The sequence below is a fragment of the Staurois parvus genome, unplaced genomic scaffold (assembly GCF_062004578.1).
Source record: "Staurois parvus isolate SC_StPar_1 unplaced genomic scaffold, SC_StPar_1.0 ptg000249l, whole genome shotgun sequence".
NCBI lineage: Eukaryota > Metazoa > Chordata > Amphibia > Anura > Ranidae > Staurois > Staurois parvus.
In genome coordinates, this window is record NW_028318045.1 from 2,583,421 (window position 1) to 2,606,005 (window position 22,585).

General features: G+C 42.6%; 1 protein-coding gene across 1 annotated transcript in view; it reads left to right on the forward strand.

The window, feature by feature from the left end:
- Window positions 1-22,585, forward strand: part of AGBL3 (AGBL carboxypeptidase 3) — a 180,883-nt gene that overhangs the window by 108,461 nt on the left and 49,837 nt on the right. Inside the window, exons 10-12 of the mRNA XM_089680809.1 lie at window positions 3,871-3,937; window positions 4,167-4,256; window positions 7,721-7,789. Of these exons, the coding sequence (XP_089536935.1) occupies window positions 3,871-3,937; window positions 4,167-4,256; window positions 7,721-7,789 (226 nt within the window). The remainder of the gene's footprint in view (window positions 1-3,870; window positions 3,938-4,166; window positions 4,257-7,720; window positions 7,790-22,585) is intronic.

A 22,585-nucleotide genomic window follows, 5' to 3' on the forward strand; every position in this document is an offset into this window, starting at 1 on the left:
CCAAAACAGTAAAATGAATCTGTATATGCAGTAAAACATACTTGTTATACTCACTGTGGAACCTAAGGGGTTTATCCTCTGCATTGTGAAAAAATGCTGTTTGATCCTGCCTTCTCTAATCCTCCCCTTCTTCCAGTGTCCCCCTCTTATCTCCTGATAAGATATATCATTTGGATTCACTCTGCACCTACTCAGTTTGGTGTGTATTGCTAAAGAGGTTTTTTTTGTTTTTTTGGGAGAGTGAATGTGATCAGCACAGGGCCAATCAGCACTGTCCAGACAGAGAGTCAGCAGGTGTGCATTCTCCTACTGCAAAATTAAAACTCCTTCTACAAGCTTTAACATGTGCTCTGCTGGACACTGATAGAAGTCACAAGATTGCTCTAACTGCTGATGAGAAAAGGTATTTAGCAGTTTATATTTACTAAAATAATTGCACTTCCATGTTGTGTGTACTGTGGGAGACCAGATATAGTGAATGCAGGGTCCTGGGTTTAGTAACACTTTAATTTTCTGACTAAAGTTCCATTTTTAATAAAAGGGCCTCTTTAAAAAGCGGTATTTAAACCAAAAACAAAAATGTATTATATTGCAGCTTACCAATCATTATATATGGTGGTATAATAAAGGCTTAGCCTTATAACTTAAAAGTTCCTATGTTTAACCTTGCAGATATGCTGATGTAATGCAATCATTTCAGACTAATTGAAAATACAAAAATAAAAGGAATTTACTTAGCTTGGTTTAAAGATGTATTTCAGATGATACAAATAGATAAATAGTACGTGTTCAATCCAGGGAAGTTCACAACTTCTTCATTTGAAGTTCCTGGAGGCCATAGTCCTTGATTCTGACTTCTCTTCTGAATCCATTTCAAATGGATCTTTGTCCTTCAGCCATATGCACTCACTGGCCTTTTTATTAGGTACACCTGTTCAATTGTTTGGTAACACAAATTGCTAATCAGCCAATCACATGGCAGTGACTCAGTGCATTTAGACATATAGACGTGGTGAAGACGAATTGCTGAAGTTCTAACCAAGCATCAGAATGGGGAAGAAAGGGAATTTAAGTGACTTTAAATGCGGCATGGTGCCAGATGAGCTGGCCTGAGTATTTATGCTGATCTACTGGCATTTTCACACACAACCATCTCTAGGGTTTACAGAGGATGGTTTGAAAAGCAAAAATATCTAGTGAGCGGCAGTTGTGTGGATGAAAATGCCTTGTTGATATCTGAGGTCAGAGGAGAATGGGCAGACTGGTTTGAGATGATAGAAAGGCAACAAAAACTCAAATAACCACTTGTTAAAACCAAGTTATGTAGAATACCATGAACACACCACACGTTGAACCTTGAAGCAGATGGGCTACAGCAGAAGACCACACTGGGTGCCATTCCTGTAAGCTAAGAACAGGAAGCGGATGCTACAATCCTCACAGGCTCATCAAAATTGGACAATAGAAGATTGGAAAAATGTTGCCTGGTCTGATGAGTCTCGATTTCAGCTGCGACATTCAGACAGTAGAGTCAGAACTTAGTGTAAACAACATGAAAGCATTGATCCATCCTGCCTTGTATCAACGGTTCAGGCTGGTGGTGGTGGTGGTGTAATGGTGTGGGGGATATTTTCTTGGCACACTTTGGGCCCCTTAGTACCAATTGAGCATCATTTAAATGTCACAACCTACCTGAGTATTGTTGCTGACCATGTCCATCCCTTTATGACTACAGTGTACCCATCTTCTGATGGCTACTTCCAGCAGGATAATGCACCATGTCACAAAGCTCAAATCATCTCAAACTGGTTTCGTAAACATGACAATGAGTTCTCTGTACACCAATGGCCTACACAGTCACCAGATCTCAATTCAATAGAGCACCTTTGGGATTTGGTGGAACAGGAGATTCACATCATGGATGTGCAGCCGACAAATATGCAGCAACTAAATGATGCTATCATCTCAATGTGGACGAAAATCTCTGGGGAATGTTTCCAACACCTTGTTGAATCTATGCTACAAAGAATTAGGGCAGTTCTGAAGGCAAAAGGGGGTCCAACCCAGTACCAGCAAGGTGTACCTAATAAAGTGTCCGGGTGAGTATATATAGTAGTCCAAAAACTAGTCAAAACCGAGTTGAGCCACACCATAGAATAGAAAAGGCCAAATGTTCCCTATTCCTACAGAATAATGGGACCAGATGTCTCATTATACATTAGACATGTTGTATATAAATAGCAGTGATTACTTATACACCAACATAACTGATAACATAAAACTGTTAGTTTCTTGTAAATCAATAACTATTAAAAAACCCGCACTACAGGAAGATGCATCAGTTTTCTTTTCTCTGTTTCACCTGGTGATCTAGCCAGCAACACACCTCCTGTATTAGTAAGACACCACTTATGAGGACTGAGCACAGGACACAGCAGACAGCAGCGTTGTTTGTCTGGGGGATGGAAGTGTTAAATGTATTAGCAGAATGTAATACAAATAACAAATTGAAGCCAAACTCCAGCTGACACTATAATCAGTTACAGTAAACAGTTTTTCCTTTTGGGATAAAGGTTTTACATTAATAAATAAAAGCTGATCATTTTAATCTGACAATATTAAATGGATGGTCTCATCTGGAGAGCTTGAATTTCTGAAAAACAGCAGAGTTGCTGGCTGAATTGCCAGAAGAAAATAAAAGAAAGCAACCCAGAAACAGGAGACTAATACAGCCGTCATATCTAAGAATACGTAAGCTTTAATTTAACCACTTGCCCACTGTCACTTTCACCTCCTTCCTGACTAGGCCAATTTTCAGCATTCAGTGCTGTCGCACTTTGAATGACAATTGCATGGCCATGAAACACTGTCCCTATAAGAATGTTTTAGTTTTTTTTTTTTTTTTTGAGACGGGGCTTTCTTTTTTGAAAAACATTTTTGAAAAAAGTTGTTTCTTTTCTGTTAGAAAATTGTGCAAATAAGTAATTTTTCTCCTTCACTGATGTGCGCTGATAGGCTGCACTGATGGGCCTGATGGGCACTGATGAGGTGGCACTGATGGGCACTGATGAGGTGTTACTGATAAGACAGCACTGATAGGCACTGATGAGGCTGCACTCATGAGCACTAATAGGCGGCACTGATAGGGGGCACTGATAGGCTGCACTGATAGGTGGCACTGATAGGCTGCACTGATAATCAGTACTGCCACATTGATAATACAGGCAAGTGTGTTTACATTGTGATCAGCTGTGATTGAACACAGCTGATCACATGTAAAGGGCTGCTGTGATTGGCCCTTTACCACGATATATGATCAGCTGTGTCCAAAAGACAGGAGAGAGACACGGGGAGGGGGGTATAACAACAGAACCACACTGTAGATGTCTTTAAGCTATAGCACGGTAAGAAAGTGGATAATGCTTGCTTTTGGGTTTATTACCTCTTTAATCAGAAGCTTACAGGGTCATGTTTATTAGAAAATTATTGATTCACCTCATTTAAAGCATTTGCAATTTAGCTTCACCAATCACAAAAAAAAAACACAAAATCTGGAATTCTTTAATGAAAAAACAGTTCTTCATACCATACACTGCATTGACAATACAGCCAGTGTTATATTGGCTGACACAAAAATGAATTGAAACTGCAGATTTTGGCCCAATATGTAAACTTGTGTAGGCAGCAACTGCATATAGCATGGCCAATTGTCTTCAGTAAAAAGCAAAGGATGATACTAGCAAAAAGGCTGAAGAATGTGCTCAAAGCTAGGCATACAAATGTTCTAGATGATCCCCTTCCCCGTTATTTATTACTATGCCTCTTAGTTTAGTGCAGGGTACTAACTGATCTAATTTTGTTGGGTTTCAGCACTGGAGGCTCGGACAGTTCCGACTCTAATGGTCCTCCTGCCCATCTGATGAAACTGGCATGTAAGGTATGTCTTTAAATGTTCTTCTGATGCACAATTTAGGCATAGACCTTCTGTATTTCTCCTATGCTGCTCTTACTGGAACACTCTTCCACATACTATCAGGCATTAACCTCAATATTCTCAAATGCTCAAGACAATATTTTCCTGAATTTCCCATTATCTCTTCTTTTCTCTTCTCATCTCCTTTCATGTCACCTCTTCTTTCTTGCTTTCCTTTGTTTTTTATCTACAGGTGAGGCCAAGAAAGAAACTGCTGAAATCAAAGAGGGAGAGAAATTCCCAAAGGAAGCAACCTGAGCTAAACCATTTCCAGAAACCTCCGGTAAAGCCATTACATTGGGATACTACTGGGCAGTTACACATTGATTAAAAGTGAAAATTAAAGCATATCTACATCTATAGACAAAAATTGTATATATTGCAGCTGACCATGTGTGGTGGTGCATTTTCTTTTTTTCCAGCTTTCTTTCCTTTTTTCTCACCTGGTATTCCTATGAATCACACCCTTCTTTCTTAGGGTGGCTTTGCCCTGTCCTCCACTATATCTATAGGGTTAAGCATGATTGTCACCACGTCTGGACTTCAAATATGTCTTCCTCTCTTAACCCTTTTGCTGCCAGGCCCTGCACTCCACTTTTAAACTCAGGTGGCCAGACGATTTTTGTAATTTTTCCATTGCTTTATTTTTCCCTTTCAGCTTTGAAAGTTTGTAAAAGACCCACCAAACCTTATATTTTCTGCAAGCACATGATCAGTAGAATAAAAAAAGGTGATACTGAATTTTAAGGCCCCTAAATATTTGCGTAAATGTTTATCAAAACAATATTTTCGCTAAAAATGCACTAAAATCATTGTTCTCAGATACAAATTAGAAGTATTTTTATAAAATTCCTACTAAATATAAAAGCTTAACCTGTACTGAGTTAGTAAATAACAAATATTTGTAAATTTTAAATTGCATATTTTTGCAAAATAGGAAAATCGAACGTACATAAAAATGTATCTAAAAATTTGGAGGTTTTAATTTTTCACCTACAGCTTTCAGAATTTGTGAAAGATCCCCCCAAACCATATATTTTCTGAAAGCACGTAACCAGTAGAATAAAAAGAAGGTGCTACTGATTTTTTTAGGCCCCACAATAGTTGCGCAAATGTTTATCAAATCACTATTTTCACTAAAAAAACACAAATCCTTATTAGCACGCATAAACACAAAATAACTTACACAATTCCTGCTATATTCCTACTAAGGCCTCATTCAATGGGGCGTACACCCATGGAGGGCCTTGTTTACCCGCCCAGAGATGCACAGGTGTTCTGTGCATGCCTGTGCAGGCAGTGCTATTCATGTCAGTTGGGCTGACATCCATGTGGGTATAGGCGCATGGCCCCAAACGCAGACAGTGTCAGGGATGTGCGCCCATATGGATGTCAAGTTGGGAACAGTGGCGGTGTCCATGCAGTCACTGAGCCCCAACTGATATGGATAAGACTGCCTGCACAGGAATGCACAGAACACATGTGCATTCCTGTACAGCCGCTGTGTCCCAATTGACATCAATGGGACTGCCTGCATGGGGATGCACAGAACACCTGTGCATCCCTGTGCAGCTAAACATAGCCCTGCAGTAGTATGCCCCACATGAATGAGGCCTTAGGCTTTGTTTAGACTTGTGGTTGGGGAGGCAGAAAAAATGCACGGTTGAGCTGTGTTTCTGCTGTCCACCGACCACCCCCTCTTAAGCTGCAATAGGCAGCGGACGAGAATGTTTATATGCTGGGGCTGTGATGATCACGCCCGTGGTAAAGTCTACCTGACTTGTAGCGATACCACCCGCCAAACTCTACACATTCAAGTCAATGGGGAAGCGCTGCAAACACCCCTCAACCGTGTGCAATGCATGCAGTTGTGGCGCATTTGTCTGCAAAAATGGAGTTAAGACAGGTGGTGAGGAGGCATTGCATTGCTACCTCACTGCCTGTCAGTAGCCTGTGGAGCGTAGCCTCGGGCTTCAGATGTAAGGGAGAGTTACACGCATGTGGGGACACTGCTGGGGGACACAGATAAGGGGGAGGAAGGAGCCAGTAAAGGGGGGGGGGGAGCTTAGGAGCTAGGAAGTTGAAGGGGAGATGGCAGCGGGTGAGAGGCATAGTAGTAGAGACGGGTTGGGAGGGGTCACATTTTGAGTTAATAGCTCTGATCAGCAGCTTGTTAGCCACTAATCAGAGCTATTATTCTGTTCAGCAGAGTCTGCTGAACATTTCTGCTGTAAGTTCGTGGTCACTGAACTGGATGCCCAACCCTCGTATGGACTGCTGCCTTATTGCTTGTTACAAAACTCAGATTAGCTGTAAGTGGAATGGGTTGTGTAGGGGATGTCCGTGCCATTTTCTTTTTTGCCTGTGTCCAATTGCCTGAATGTAGCGGCATATAACCCGAGGTTAAAAACTAGAGCTACTTACCTTCCTCGATCCAGCTCTGCATCTACTTCTATGGCACGTGGACGTGCTCAATTCTGGGTTTTGTTGCGGCGACATCCAAAAAATTCTGTCTGTATTGTAACCACTACATCCACTCAGAATGGCACAACATCCTCTTTTTAACTGCACTTTTACTGCCACATTGAACCAGAGTGGTGAAGCATCTGACCTTTGTCTGCATTGTCATGGGGGCATCCAATCCGGGCAGCACAGTTTCAGCCTTCTGTCTATACTGTCATGGCTGCAGCCAATCAGAGTGGCTTTCTTTCTCTGCCCAACTTACTTAGACTGAGCGCAGCTTCCAGCTCACCCCACAACACTTTCTCAAGCTGGCCCCTGGTGAGGCTTTCTGCTATCCTGTCTGCATCTTTATCCATTTTTTTCTTGCTTACCAATCTCTGGCTTTTATCCAGGTTATGTCCACTGTCTGCCCTTATCGCTGACATGTATCCTGGTTACCTATGTCTGCTACCTGCCCTGACCCCTGACTTGTATCCTGATTATCCGTGTCCTTTGCCTGCCCTGACCTCTGAATTGTGTCCTGGTTATCTGTATCTACTGCTTGTTCTGACCTTTTTGTATCTTGGGTATCTGTGCCAGCTGCCTGCCCTGACCTGCTGTTTGTGTACTGGCTATTATGTTCAAAGCCAGCCCTGACCTCTGGTCTCTTTCATAGTGACTTCTTTCGCGTCACTGTTACCGAGAAATTCACTCACTTTGCCCCATCAAAACCTAGCTTTCGGCCTAAACTTCTTGGGTATGCTTACTGCCTCTTCTTGGCTATCTCATACAGTCTAGCTGGAGGGTCTATATTGGTGCACTTGCCACCTTGACAATTTGATTTTGTGTATGTTTATATATACTATACATATATACAGTATATAAATCCAAAACTGGTTTAGAGGTGCTCACAGGTCTTTCAGGAGGAGGAAGATCAAAAACAGCAGTGTTTTCTTTTGTCAATGTTTTGAAGAAGCTCAGTCCATCTTTCTTAAGATGTCTTGAGAAAGATGGACTGAGCTTCATCGAAACATTGACAATAAAAACACTACTGTTTTTTATCTTCCTCCTATATATATAAAATTTTTGTGTTGGTATTAGAGACCAGAAATTTTATGATTTTCTTTAGTTGTTCATTGTTTTTTCATTTCATTTTCATTCTTTTCTAGAACAAATTACAATAGTAAATATAGACAGATCTTGATGCAATATTGAATTCTAAGGGCTACTTGACTGTAATGATTGTGCAGGAAGATTGCTTTTAAAGCAATTCAGTAATGAGTGAAAGATGTTTGTTTTGTCTAGGATAACAATGAAAGCACAAAGGACAAGGAAAGGGCGGATGTTGAGGATCAACCAGCGCATGTTGCCACTGTAAGGATTAATTGTATTTCAAATCTATTATAGAACTGATTGCTCTTATATAAGATTATTGCTCCTAATAGCCATTTATTGAATGTTCCGGTTAAAAGTTGCGCTCATTACGGCCAGTTATGGGCACTTATGAGAATCTTTGTGGATGTTGTTTTCTTTCTAAAATGTTGGGTTTTTTTTCAGTACATTTATAACATGAAAAACACAGCACAAACAAAAGCTGCATAAACATAATAGCATGGAGAGGAAGGACAAAGCCACACAGGCAATTTTCAGTAGGTCTTCAGTAGTCTCACAGAACTAAAATTACTAGCAATTAAATTAGAATCCCCAGCAGGTTTATTTGCTATCTGGGGCTCTATTAGGGAGATTTGACCTCACTTTCTGTTCTGGGAACACAGACTGGAAGACATCAGACAAGAAGTGAGGGAAAATCTGCATCTTCTTTACAGACAACGATAAAAAGTTGACAGGTTCTAGCCTTCCCCTACTTAAAAAAATAATAATTTTTACTTCTGTCTGTGTTGTTGTTAGAGAGATTTTCCCTAACTTCCAATCTTGGGGACAACCTTTCTACCAGGAAGTAAAGGAATCTCTCCAACAGAGTCTCTGACAGCACTAGAACCTGATAGGAGTTCTAATCCTCGCCCACACTATCCAAAGATTTAGGTACAGTATAGATACACTTTGAAGTGTATGTAAAGAAAAACATTTTTGTTTTGATCTCATGACTGTTTTAAAATGTAGGATTTCCTCTCACTTTCTGTCTCTGACAATGGTCACCAGGACTAATAGAGAAGGTGAATCTCCCTAGCGGGAACACAGACACCATAAAAATTTGGCAGTGGGTTTAATCCTTTCCTACGCTCTACAAATCTTTTAAAAAAATGTTTTGGCTTTACATATACTTTAAACAGATGGGACAAATGTCTCCTCTTGGTGTAAGCTACACAAATAACATAGTTTTGCAGTGTTACACAATCAGGGTATTGTGCAAATTGTTTGAGATTTAGGTATATGTAAAACCTAACTTAATTACATTTATTTTTCTTAACAGAGTTCTATGGTCACAGCATACACTTTCATTTTATAACATCAGTATTGTAATAATACAAACAATATTTATATTTGTTATCCAATATAAGTGTCCTTGAAAACTCCTTTGATATTGTGAGTGCTGCCTGTCTGCTGGCCACAACTTCAAGGATACCCAGCACATCAGGTTATTGGCGCTCCCTTCCTGGGTATCCTAAACCCTCTCTTTCTGCATCCATTTTGTGGGTACCCCACAGGGAATCCCCTTACATAGCAATGGCAAACACAAGGCACAGGGGAGCTGAGATACAAGGGCCTAATAATTCTCATGCCACAGATGGCACCAAGGAAAAAAACAGCTAAATTCAGAGGGTGATTGCTTTTCCCCTGCACCAGAGCTAGGGCTGATACTGACACGGCTTCCTTCCTAGCTCATTCAATAAAGATTTTGCCTTCTTGGTTAAAAAATAAAAAAAAGGTGTTCCCTCTCTGGCATGCAACCGACAACCTATCTGACTAAAGCAGATTTCACATGAACTATGTCTGATTTCTTTGGGAAACATTTAGAACCTTTGGCCTTCGGGGCCCAAAAGCACTCTTTTGCCTCTTTATCATCTGAGTCTATTCAGGAGTATGACCCTTAGCCTCCTAACCATTTTTAAGGATGACATGGAAGAAGGTGAGGTGCATGCAGAAGAGAATCCTACAGAGGACTTTTCACATCCTGCATTTTGTGATACACAGGCTAAAGCTTAACACCATGTTAACACCATGTGCTTTCTACTGTGAGCTCACTTACAGTTGTGTTCAAAATAATAGCAGTGTGTTGAAAAAAGTGAATAAAGCTGAAAATCCTTCTAATAGCTTTTATTTCCATACACACAAATGCATTGGGAAAACTACACATTCTATTCCAAATCAAAACATGAAGAAAAATAGATCAAATTTGTGTTGTTCCTCTAAACAAATTGAAGAAAAGTGAATATTAGACTGTTCAAAAAATAGCAGTGTTTGTATTCTTCTTTACAAACTCAAACATTCACTATATAAACTGAAAAATGTTTGAAGATTTTGCTTTCCTTTGAATCACTTAATGAATATTTGGTTGTATAAGCACTGTTTCTGAGAACTGCTGTACATCTGTGTTGCATGGAGTCAACCAACTTCTGGCACCTGTGAACAGGTATTCCAGCCCAGGATGATTGGACTACATTCCACAGTTCTTCTCTATTTCTTGGTTTTGCCTCAGAAACTGCATTTTTGATGTCACCCCACAAGTTTTCTATTGGATTAAGATCCGGGGATTGGGCTGGCCACTCCATAACGTCAATCTTGTTGGTCTGGAACCAAGATGTTGCACGTTTACTGGTGTGTTTGGGGTCGTTGTCTTGTTGGAACACCCATTTCAAGGGCATTTCCTCTTCAGCATAAGGCAGCATGACTTCTTCAAGTATTCTGATGTATTCAAACTGATCCATGATCCCTGGTATGCGATAAATAGGCCCAACACCGTAGTATGAGAAACATCCCCATATCATGATGCTTGCACCACCATGCTTCACTGTCTTCACAGTGTACTGTGGCTTGAATTCAGTGTTTGGGGGTCGTCTGACAAACTGTCTCCGGCCACTAGACCCAAAAAGAACAATCTTACTTTCATCAGTCCACAAAATGTTGCGCCATTTCTCTTTAGGCCAGTCAATGTGCTCTTTGGCAAATTGTAACCTCTTCAGCACATCTTTTTTTCAACAGTGGGACTTTGCGGGGGCTTCTTGAAGATAGCTTGGCTTCACATAGGCGTCTTCTAATTGTAACAGTACTCACAGGTAAATTTAGACCTTCTTTGATCTTCCTGGAGCTGATTGTTGACTGAGTCCTTGCCATTTCGGCTATTCTTCTATCCATTCAAATGGTAGTTTTTCGCTTTCTTCCACGTCTTTCAGGTTTTGGTTGCCATTTTAAAGCATTTGCGATCACTTTAGCTGAGCAGCCTATCATTTTCTGCACTTCTTTATATGTTTTCCCCTCTCCAATCAACTTTTTAATCAAGGTACGCTGTTCTTCTGAACAGTGTCTGGAACAACCCATTTTCCTCAGAATTTCAGAGAGAAATGCACTGTAACCAGCATGTCGAACATTTGCTGCCTTCCTTCCTTAAATAAGGGCAATAATTGCCACCTGTTTTTCAAAGAATGAATGACCTCACTAATAGAACTCCACACTGCTATTATTTTGAACATGCCCCTTTCAATTAGTGATTCAAATACACAGAATCAGCAGCATGCATGTCATGACTGTTGGGTCTGTTGGATTTCTATTGCTCTACTACACCTGCTAGTAAATTATTTGCCATGTAGAAATATCATTTCTACCAAAAACAGTGATTGATCAGGTTAGTGATGTCTGACTGCTATTATTTTGAACACAACTGTATGTGGTGCATACTAGCCTTTGCCTAACAGTACCAGAATCTCCTTAACCCAAACAACCTCCTAACTGCACAAAACTGCTAGCAAAGTCTAGAAAGACTTTCCCCTTGCACACGCAATTTAACTATGCTTTGCATGAGAATTGCCCAAATCCTGAAAAGGTATTCCTTCCTCTAAAAGTTTGTTGAGTTATATCCTATGGAAAAATAATTTATGAAAAAATGGTCTGTTACTGGTAGTAGATCCTGCCATTTCTGTTCTCAACAAACATCTCACTGCTCCTGTTGAGGACGATCCCTCCTTTAAGGATTCTGTTGATAGATGCTGTAAAACCCTACTGAAGACAACCTTCGCTTTTGCTGGTCCTGCCTTACAGCTGACCATTGTGGCTATGTCCATTTGTCAGAATGTTACTAACTGGACTGGGAAAATGAACAGAATCCTGTCTTTGAGGAAACTGTTTCTCCTGGATCAATTGCAGCTCATGCCTTCAGGACTATTTTGTGTTTTTTGCCCTATGGAATGTACTTTGCCTGGCCTGTAGGATGACACTACTCTCTGTGCATATGCACAGAATTTTGTGTTTAAAGGTTTGGTCTGCTGATGTCAAGGTCCTACCTTTTCCTGAGGTTATGTTACTCCATGTGCTGGCGTCCATCTTGGATTCTGCTGTGCATGATGGGAATCCTTTTATGCCTTCAGGTTTCTGTGGTCAATCCCCCAGAGGGGTGTGGCTGATGACATATAAGCCTGTGGCCCGCACATGCTCTTTGCACTTGTGTCTTTGTGTTGCTATTACTCTGTTCTGACTCTCGTGACTCTCCTGGTATCTGATTCGGCTTGTGACTTGACTATTCTTTGTATTCTCCTTTGAAAGGAGAATACAAAGAATAGTCAAGTCACAAGCCAAATCAGATACCAGGAGAGTCACGAGAGTCAGAACAGAGTAATAGCAACACAAAGACACAAGTGCAAAGAGCATGTGCGGGCCACAGGCTTATATGTCATCAGCCACACCCCTCTGGGGGATGGACCATAGAAACCTGAAGGCATAAAAGGATTCCCATCATGCACAGCAGAATCCAAGATGGACGCCAGCACATGGAGTAACATAACCTCAGGAAAAGGTAGGACCTTGACAGCTGAGCCCGCTTGCAATGCTTTCTTTTATGCATTCCTTTTAATAGTAAACTCCTGTTTGGTGATTCTCTTGATAAATTTATCAAGGAGGTTACTGCTTGATAAATTTTACTATTACCACCTCTTCTAACCTAATGGGTCCTTTCGCTCCACCCAAGCATCTTTTTCTAAGTCAAAAGTGAGTCCATCCATTCCTCGCAAGCCTTGGACCCCAAAACCTTCCTTGCCTACCCAGAAGTCTTCCTCATAATGAAAGGGAACCTCTGCTCTCTGGAAAGGGGGACATCTATTGGCATTTGGCCAGTCTGGATCAGAGAGGTTCCAGTCCTCTGGGTCCAATCTGTCATTTCCAGGCACTACAAAATTGAATTCTATCTCTGCCCCCATTCTCGATTCCTGCCCTACCAGTCTGCCAGCTTCATCTCAAATACAGGAAGATCTGTGGGTAGGGTATTTGCACCATTTGGGCCTAAAACCCTAAACAGATTTCTGCATGTATTCACGTTTCATGTGGAGGCCACAAGATCTGTCATTGCTTCTTTCAGATCAAGGGAATGTCTGGCACCAATGGACATCTGAGATGCCTATCTTCACCACACCTCAACACTTTCTATGCTTTTCTATTGGGGATCAAAACTTTCAATATGTTGCCCTACCATTTGGGCTGTCCTCTTCACCAAGAGTATTCACAAAAGTTCTTGCTCTGCTCCTGGCCCTGCTTAGATCTCATGGCATCCAAGTCAGGGAATACCTGAATGACCTTCTTCTAAAATATTCAATAGCTACGGTACTGTCTTCTAACATCCAAAAGAGGTTCCAGTTCCTTCAAATATATAGCTGATCATCTTTAAAAAGTAAGTCCTCTAGCCTTCCAATTGCCCCTAGAGTATGTATCTTGGACACAGGCAGAAATTTCCCTTTTTCCCAAGGTAGTCTCTTCCTTTCATCTCAGTGAGGATTTTGTTCTTCCTTTCATCTCAGTGAGGATTTTGTTCTTCCTTTCATCTCAGTGAGGATTTTGTCCTTCCTTCCCTATGTCCTGCTTTGAAACACATCAAGGAGATTTTAATTCACTGCCTGAATGTGGCCAGAGTGTTTAGGGTCTATTTATGCTTACTTCATGTTCTGGATACGGGAAAAAAATTAAAGATGACAGAGTTTTTAATAATTTTCCACTGTGTCCAAACCGTAAAAAAAATGTTGGCTTTAGATATACTTTAACAATTGTATTTTTTTTCATAAAATATTGTTTTCACATGTTTTGTCCTTTTTTCATATCTCAGTTCCACTGATATCCTCCAGCCTCTTTCAGCCACTTCTTTACGCCACTGTCTTTGTGTACTCGTTCCATTGTCAGCTGAAAATCATTGTTCTGGACTAGTTTTTTGATAGTGACAACAGTGAACCATGCCTTTGCAATGTGTGCCTTGCACAGCCACTTGTAGTCTCCACCGGGGATCCATGTGACAGAGTGGCAACACAGAAGCACATGTAGGAGACAGTTGTCACCTCATAACAAGAAGTACCTGAACAAGAACCTTCATGGCAGGACCTAATCAAAGCTGCCAGATTCTGAAATAGAAAAAAAATCTTATTAATTTACATTAAAATTATAGAGCATATATTAGAATTTATTGATTGGGTTTTCATCTACTTTAGTTATTACTGCTTGTGTACTATAGCCAAAAGTTGGCAATTTGTTCCATCTGTTTAGGGATCAATTGCTATTCAGCTAATCTCTAGCAGTTCTAGTAACATGTTGTATTAGGAATGATTTCACTTGTTTGTAATGAACATGTGTTTTCGCTACCATTAAGGAAGGAAAAGCATCATCTCTCAAACTTTTCATGGGAAGAAGCTCTGCACATTCCGCTTCAGAAAACTGGAGGAATCACAGCTACCCAAGTGTAAATGTATGGTGTGAAATGCATGAACTGCATGGTGGCTGACAAGGATATTCCCATTGTCTCCAGCTTTGGGAGCATCTGTCATTGACCCACACTGGTGTTCCTCATGTGTCAAAAATGTCTAAAACAAAAAAGTCTGTCTGTGTTGAAAAATGGGTGCTCCTAGACAGGCATGAAGAATTTTTTGAAATTACTCTCCTGCCCTGAAAATTCTGGTCAGCTGATCTATGTATCATGTGTGTGCGGAGAGCGCACAATAAAAATGTGTGTATTTATTTTATTTATTACAGGTGCTTATATAGCGCCATCAATTCATGCAGCACTTTACATTGCTCAAAACAATTAATCCTTGGATATTGATCTGGTCAGTTAAGTAGCAGAGGGAGTTGTTAATCAGTTTCAGATGCTTTGGTGTTTTTGAAATTTACAGCAGGTGCACTAGATGGGCAACAATGTGATGACTCCCAAAACAGGAATGGTTTTACAGGTGGAGGCCACTGACATTTTTTTCCCTACTCATCTTTTCTGACTGTTTTTCACTAGTTTTGCATTTGGCTAGGGTCATTGTCACTACTGGTAGCATGAGGTGATACCTGGACCCTACGGAGGTTGCACAGGCATTCCAACTCCTCCAGGATGCCACATCAATATGTGCCATGGCCAGAAGGTTTGCTGTGTCTCCCAGCACAGTCTCAAGAGCATGGAGGAGATTCCAGGAGACAGGCAGTTACTCTAGGAGAGCTGGACAGGGCCCATCAGCAGGACCAGTATCTGCTCCTTTGTGCAAGGAGGAACAGGATGAGCACTGACAGAGCCCTACAAAACGATCTCCAGCAGGCCACTGGTGTGACTGTCTCTGACTAAATAATCAGAAATTGACTTCATGAGGGTGGCCTGAGGGCCCGACATTCTCTAGTGGGCCCTATGCTCACTGCCCAGCACCATAGAGCTCCATTGGCATTTGCCATTGAACACCAGAATTGGCAGGTCCGCCACTGGCAACCTGTGCTTTTCGCAGATGAGAGCAGGTTCACCCTGAGCACATGTGACAGACGTTTAAAGGTCTAGAGAAGCTGTGGAGAACGTAATGCTGCCTGTAATTTCGTTCAGCATGACCATTTTGGTGGTGGGTCAGTGATGGTCTGGGGAGGCATATCCATGGAGAGACGCACAGACCTCTACAGGCTAGACAATGGCACCCTGACTGCCATTAGGTATCGGGATGAAATCCTTGGACTCATTGTCAGACCCTACACTGATGCAGTGGGTGCTGGGTTCCTCCTGGTGCACGACAATGCCTGGCCTCATGTGGCGAGAGTATGCAGGCAGTTCCTGTTTGAATTGATACCATTGAATGGCCCCCACGCTCGCCTGACTTGAATCCAATAGAACACCTCTGGGATATCATGTTTCAGCCCATCCAATGCCACCAGGTTGCACCTCAGACTGTCCAGGAGCTCAGTGATGCCCTGGTCCAGATCTGGGAGGAAATACCCCAGGACACCATCCATTGTCTCATTAGGAGCATGTCCCGACGTTGTCAGGCATGTATACAAGCACATGGGGGCCATACAAACTACTGAGTACCATTTTGAGTTGCTGCAATGAAATTTCAGCAAAAATGAACTAGCCTGCTGCATCATTTTTTCACTTTGATTTTCGGGGTGTCTTCGAATTCAGTCTTCTGTAGGTTGACAATTTTCATTTCATCAAACGATGGGGCAATCTTGCGTTCCTAACACATTACCCAGTCCATATCAGTATAGATATCCAGCATTATATTTTTCTCCACTGAGACCTGATGTGCTTTTTTGAACAGTGTCAATATTGTATATTCACATCAGTCTGTAATCCTCAAGGAGAGTACATACTAGGGCCAATTGAGACAGGAGCCAAATAACCTATCAGCATGACTTCATTCCTGTCTAGGGCAACCCTGTTAGCGGAAGCAAAAATAATTGCAATTCTGATTTAAAGTGGAAGTATAATCTGCCTATATTTTGCCTTCCCTACCCCCCCCCCCAATCAACATGCTAATTACATTTTTAAATGATACTTTGCCAATTTAATTGTGTACCTTAATTTAGGCCCAGGGATGTCACCCCTGGGTTTCTGTGCTTATCAGTGCAATGCAGGTAGCTCATGGCTGATAGGAGGGGCCTACAGGATGCTGTATGAACCCTGATGCAAATAGTGGACTTCTCTTGGGAGGAGTTATGTAAATATCCAAATGCCTCGATGGGTACATGTCAGTATGGAGGAGTGGGTGTTCCAGGTAGTCTGCAATTGCATGCAGGCCATCCTCCCTAACACCCATATGTGATGCTTGGAATTCATGATTGAAAGAGCCTAAATTCACTGAATGAAAGAGGCAGGCTAGGAACAGTCAGGCTAGGGAGGAGTGGCCTTGATGATGCTGGATGTTCTCCAGCCAAGAAATGAAGCAGATTCTATCTGACTTGCAACATCTTCTAATGCATACTATGAGAAGTTCCTGTTTGGTAACACCTTCTATGTATCCCTTTGTATTTTCCCATCACTTTCTGCCCTGCCTTCATCACTCTATCCATAAGTGAAGAAAAAAGTTTTGGCTTTTCTTTAGATACACTAATGCAAATACAACATCAGTATAATGTGTTTAATAAACACAAGGGACATCTATGGTCACAGGCTTAAAATTGTATGGGAAATTTGCATGCTAGGTGTTAATAAAAAGCACTTTAGATATTCTCCTGAAAGAGTAAATCTGAAGTTGTTGTGTGGACGTTGTAAGCATTTTTTTCTACACAGGTGCAACAAATAGTTGCTGTATTGTTTGTGATCTGACTATCTCCTGTGATTGTCAGCTCCAACTAGTGGCCAAAATGTGGTGTTTCCCCAAAACACCTCAATTAAAAATTGTTTTCACTTTAGTTTTTACAGATGAAAATAACAGTTTTGGTAAGCCTAGCAGTAGTATGAATGATGTTTCACCAAAGGTACCTCTATGGTTGGCTGAAAATGAGCTACAAATAAACAAAATAGGGGGTAGGGCTAAGACCTTGACAAAATAGGGGGCTTGGCAGCTACATGGCAGATGAGGTTCAGTATTGAGGATCATTTACATGGACCATAGTTATTCACTCTTAATAAGAGGCTTAATTACAATGTGCAACTATATCAAAGGTGACTTCAGTAAATGTACAAAAAACTGTTTAACCTCTTTGCACTGGCGCCTCCTGGCCCTTTAAGAGTTTCAGAAGCTGGAAGGCGGGCGGGGTTTTAGGGTCATGTGACCGCTGTGATTCGCTGTCACAGCGGTCACATGATCGGAAAAGGTCCTGATCGAAAGGGTAGATCGGGACCTTTCCCTGAGTCACGGACAGATGTGCTGAGAGTACGCAGGGCGTGCACTCTCAGCACATATGTATTTTCTAATTGCACACAAATATGCGGCCGCTCGGCGTCAAGGCCCAGACACCGAGAGGTCGCATATTTGCGTGCGCTCGGTGTCAAGGGGTTAAAGTCCCTGAAGAGGGCAGGTGGACAGAATTTGTTACATTCACACTTGTATGACTTTGGAGTGCAACTTGGATACGACTTTGGCTTTAATTAATGATAATGGACAATGGATGTACAACTGTTGCATTTATAACATTCAGGTGCAGCTTTCATATAACTTTTGAGGGTTTACATTGCAGCCTAAGGCTCCATTCACACTTGTGTAACTTGTCATGCAACTTTGCACACTAATGTTTCATGACATGTCATATCCTTTGTTTTGCAATGACAATGACTGCAGCGACTTCAAGGTAGTTCATGCACTACTTTGGTAAGACTTTCATGCAACTTGAGCGCCATAGACTGCAATGTAAACCCTCAAAAGTTGTATGAAAGTTGTACCTGAATGTTATACATGCAACAGTTGCCCATTATCATTAATAAAAGCCAATGTCGTATCAAAGTTGCACGCATCCAAAGTTGCATCAAAAGTCGTACAAGTGTGAATGGAACCTTAAGGTCAGAAGTAGGCTTGACATTGCAAAAAGGGTTCTTTACTGTTTGGTTAGTAAAAATGTGGAACTCCCTCCTCCTCCTGGAAATACTAGCTGAGAGTGTTCACAACTTCAAAAAACTTTTAGATGTCTTCTTCAGGAAGCTGGATACACAGTGTCATGGGAATTTTCCCAGAATAAAAATCACAGACATAGGTTGATCTGGATGGAGCTTTGTCTTTTTTCAGCCTTACAAACCATATAAATGTGTAATATGATGATAATTTGTCACACCTGTGTGAATACTTAAGACATTCATACAGCATTTTTTACGTATACCCCTGGGTGTTATGAACAACACAGACAGTCCTTTGAGATACTTTTGACAAATGAGATTCAGTTTGCCTGGAGAAGTTGAAATTAATTTTTTTAAATCTAATATTTGAAACTAAAACGTGAGGTTTATTACTATTATCCAGTGCTGAGAAGTGTCAGCAATGTTCTCATTAGCACTAAATCAAGGTCTTGTTTTAGCCTGGCCCTTATCAGAAGGTTGTCTGTGTGCACTGAGGAAGATTTGAAGATTAATTGTGGGATTTAAAGTCACTTCAAATTGCTCACACTTAGCAGTATAGTAATGGCTAAATAGAACAATGCTCCTAGATGCACCTGACCTCTATTCTAACATTACCAGCTAAAAGGACTTAAACCTTCCCTACCTAAACCTTAACAGCTTAACTAACTCTTAAATGTAACACTTTAGGTAAACCTGTACTCAGTATCTGATAGGCTGTGTAGCTGATACCTTCAAGCTGCCCATAGATACTGGCCACTACCGTGTACAACGACTCACTGTCAGCTGCCCTGAACTCCCTGGCACCCCTAACCACACGTAACATCAGACCCCGACCCCAAACCCTGGCAGAATGACCACACAAATTGTCTCAAACGACACAGTCGTGCGCTGGAGCGATTAGGGGGCAAAACCAGTTCCCCCCCGTGCACTCTCCCTCTACAAATCCGCCTTCCTCACCTACACCATCTCCCTCCACGCCGCCAAGCAAGCCTATTTCGTAACCCTCATCAACACCCTCTCCACCTGTCCTCGCCGGCTCTTCTCCACTTTCAAATCCCTGCTCTCCCCCCCCCCCCCCACCTCCACTCAGTACCTCACTCACCACCCACGGGATTGCCAATCCTTTCCAAAACAAGATTGACGCAATTCGTAAGGACATTGTCAATTCACACTCTACCCCTCCCCTGACCTCGCAACCGCACTGCCCCCCACCATACCTAACGCCCCGCACACTACAACCTCCCCAACACTCCGCTCCTTCAGCTCTGCTACCACTGAGGAGGTCTCCAAGGTCTTCACTGAAGCCTGCCTCACCACTTGCCCCCTGGACCCTATCCCCTCACAAATCCTCCAGTCACCCCCCTCCTCCATCATTCGCTCCCTCACCCACATCTTCAATCTCTCCCTCTCTACTGGCGCATTCACCTCCCCCCTAAAGCACGCACACATCACCCCCATACTCAAAAAACCCTCCCTTGACCCCACGGACCTAAACAACCTTAGACCCATCTCCCTGCTGCCATTCACTTCCAAGCTCCTTGAGCGCCTTGCCTACAATCGCCTAAGCGCCCACCTCACTGATAACAACCTCCTTGATCCACTACAGTCTGGCTTCCGTCCCCTACACTCCACCGAAACCGCCCTACTTAAAATCACGAACGACCTGCTAACCGCCAAAGCTAATGGCCACTACTCTATCCTCCTGCTCCTCGACCTCTCCGCAGCCTTCGACACTGTCGACCACCCCCTCCTCCTTACTAAACTGCACTCCTTCGGCATCAGGGACGCTGCTCTCTCCTGGTTCTCCTCCTACCTATCCCAACGTTCCTTCAGCGTTACCTATAATGCTGCCACCTCCCCCTCTCTCCCCCTCTCTGTTGGTGTCCCCCCAAGGCTCTGTCCTCGGACCCCTCCTCTTCTCCATCTACACCTCCTCCCTTGGCAAACTGATACACTCTCACGGCTTCAACTATCACCTCTATGCCGACGACACACAGATTTACCTCTCCACCCCTCAACTCACCCCCTCACTCTCCGCCCACATCGCCCACCTCCTGAACGACATATCAAACTGGATGTCGCTCCATTACCTTAAATTAAACCTGTCCAAAACCGAGCTCCTAGTCTTCCCCCCAGCCCGTGCCCCACCCCATCCTCTCCATCACGACTAGCAATGCCACCATCAATCCCACCCCACACGCCAAAGTCCTGGGTGTCACCCTGGACTCAAACCTCTCCTTCCAACCTCATGTCCAATCACTATCTAAGTCATGCAGGCTCCACCTCCGCAACATCTCCAAGATACGTACGTTCCTCACCCCAGACACTACTAAACAACTCGTACACTCCCTCATCATCTCACGCCTGGACTACTGCAACTCCCTTCTCACTGGCCTACCCAAACAACTGCTATCCCCACTCCAGTCTATCCTGAACTCAGCGGCTAGACTCATCCACCTCACCAACCGCTCCACATCTGCCACCCCCCTCTGCCAATCCTTTCACTGGCTCCCGATTGCTCAACGCATTAGATTCAAACTACTAACTCTGACATACAAAGCCATTCACAACGCTGCCCCAAACTACCTAACTGACCTGATACCCAAATACCACCCCACCCGTGCCCTTCGCTCCTCACAGGACCTCCTACTCTCCAGCTCCCTGGTCTCCTCCTCCCATGCCCGACTGCAGGACATCTCCAGGACTTCCTCCATCCTCTGGAACTGCCTAACCCAATCCATCAGACTATCACCTACCCTCCTCACCTTCAGGCGCACCCTGAAAACCCATCTCTTCAGGGAAGCCTACTCCACCCTCACCTAACAACAGATCTCCTCCACTCCTGCCACTCCATCCCCCACAGCCACTTCCTCCTGTACCACTATCCCCTCCCTCCTAGATTGTAAGCTCGTAAGAGCAGGGCCCTCGAACCCCTCGTGTATTGTATTGTACTGTTTTGTCTCATGTTCTGCCCCCCCCCCCCCCCGCTATTGTACAGCGCTGAGCAAACCCTTTGGCGCAATATAAATACTGTATAATAATAATAGATGGAATGAAATTCGCCCAGATTAGCAGGAACCGGCCGAATTTCCATCCATGTATGGGCATTGTGGTTGTACAGAAGTCATTCTACTGATCGACTTCTGCATAACCGCCCTGTTGAAAAATTTCCTTTCAATCAGCTCTTTAGGCTATAGCCTGCAGCACTCATCAGTGTATTCCGTGGCAGGGAAGTCTCCCCACTGTCAGAATACAATGACACAGTGGAGAAGATTCCTCTATCCACCTGAAATGTGTGAATGGGAGAATCTGGTCAGTTTTTTGGTTCAACCACTGGCTGAATTGAAAGCAACTGATAGATCTATGGCCAGCTTTAGGACTATGTTGATGGGCATTCTTTTCAATCTCAAATGTATATGTACTGCATGTGTACTGCACAATTAAAGCTGAAGTGTGGACGAAAACTTTATTGGGGCATTAGCTATGTACCAGTAAAATACCTTTAATGATGTTTGCTCCCCGGTGGCTTCTGCTTCTTTCTTAAAAAAATGTTACTTACATGTACCCACTGTCAATGTCATTGCTGAACTTTTGGTGGTGACACTGGCAGTCGGGGCAGGAGAACAACAATCACTGCGGACACTCGCTGTGCACCTCTGCCATTCAGAAAACATATTGTATTCTTTTTAATGAATACTGGGCTTTCTGTGATTGGACAAGTGACATATGACCGTAACAATCTCCATTTGTCTACTTACAGAATGCCCCCCAGTGTGGGCACACATCATAAGAAGTACTTAACTGGTACCCAGCTAATACCCCAATAAAGTTTTTGGCCATGCTTCATCTTTAAAATCAATGGGATTTTACAGCCCTGCATCGGACATGTGTTGGACATGCATTCCAATACAACAGTTTACACAAATTCGTATAGCAGAACTCCAGGAAAAAAGTTTTTTTTTTTTTCTTTTTTTTTAGCTTTTTCTGGGTACAAATACTTTACCTCTAATGATAGTTCTTTTAGGTCCTGATGACTGATATATAAGGTAATAATCCTAGTTTAATCTTGCCGGACACCACGGTCAGCAGCTAATTTCTAATGCTACAGCTGTTGTACAGTGAAATAATCCAGTCCTTTAACCTCCCTTTCCTCTTGCTTTCTCCAGTAGCAAAAAACCTTGTATTCTGTTTACAGAATACAAGGTGTTCTCTGAATGGACAAAGGGAGATCCTGT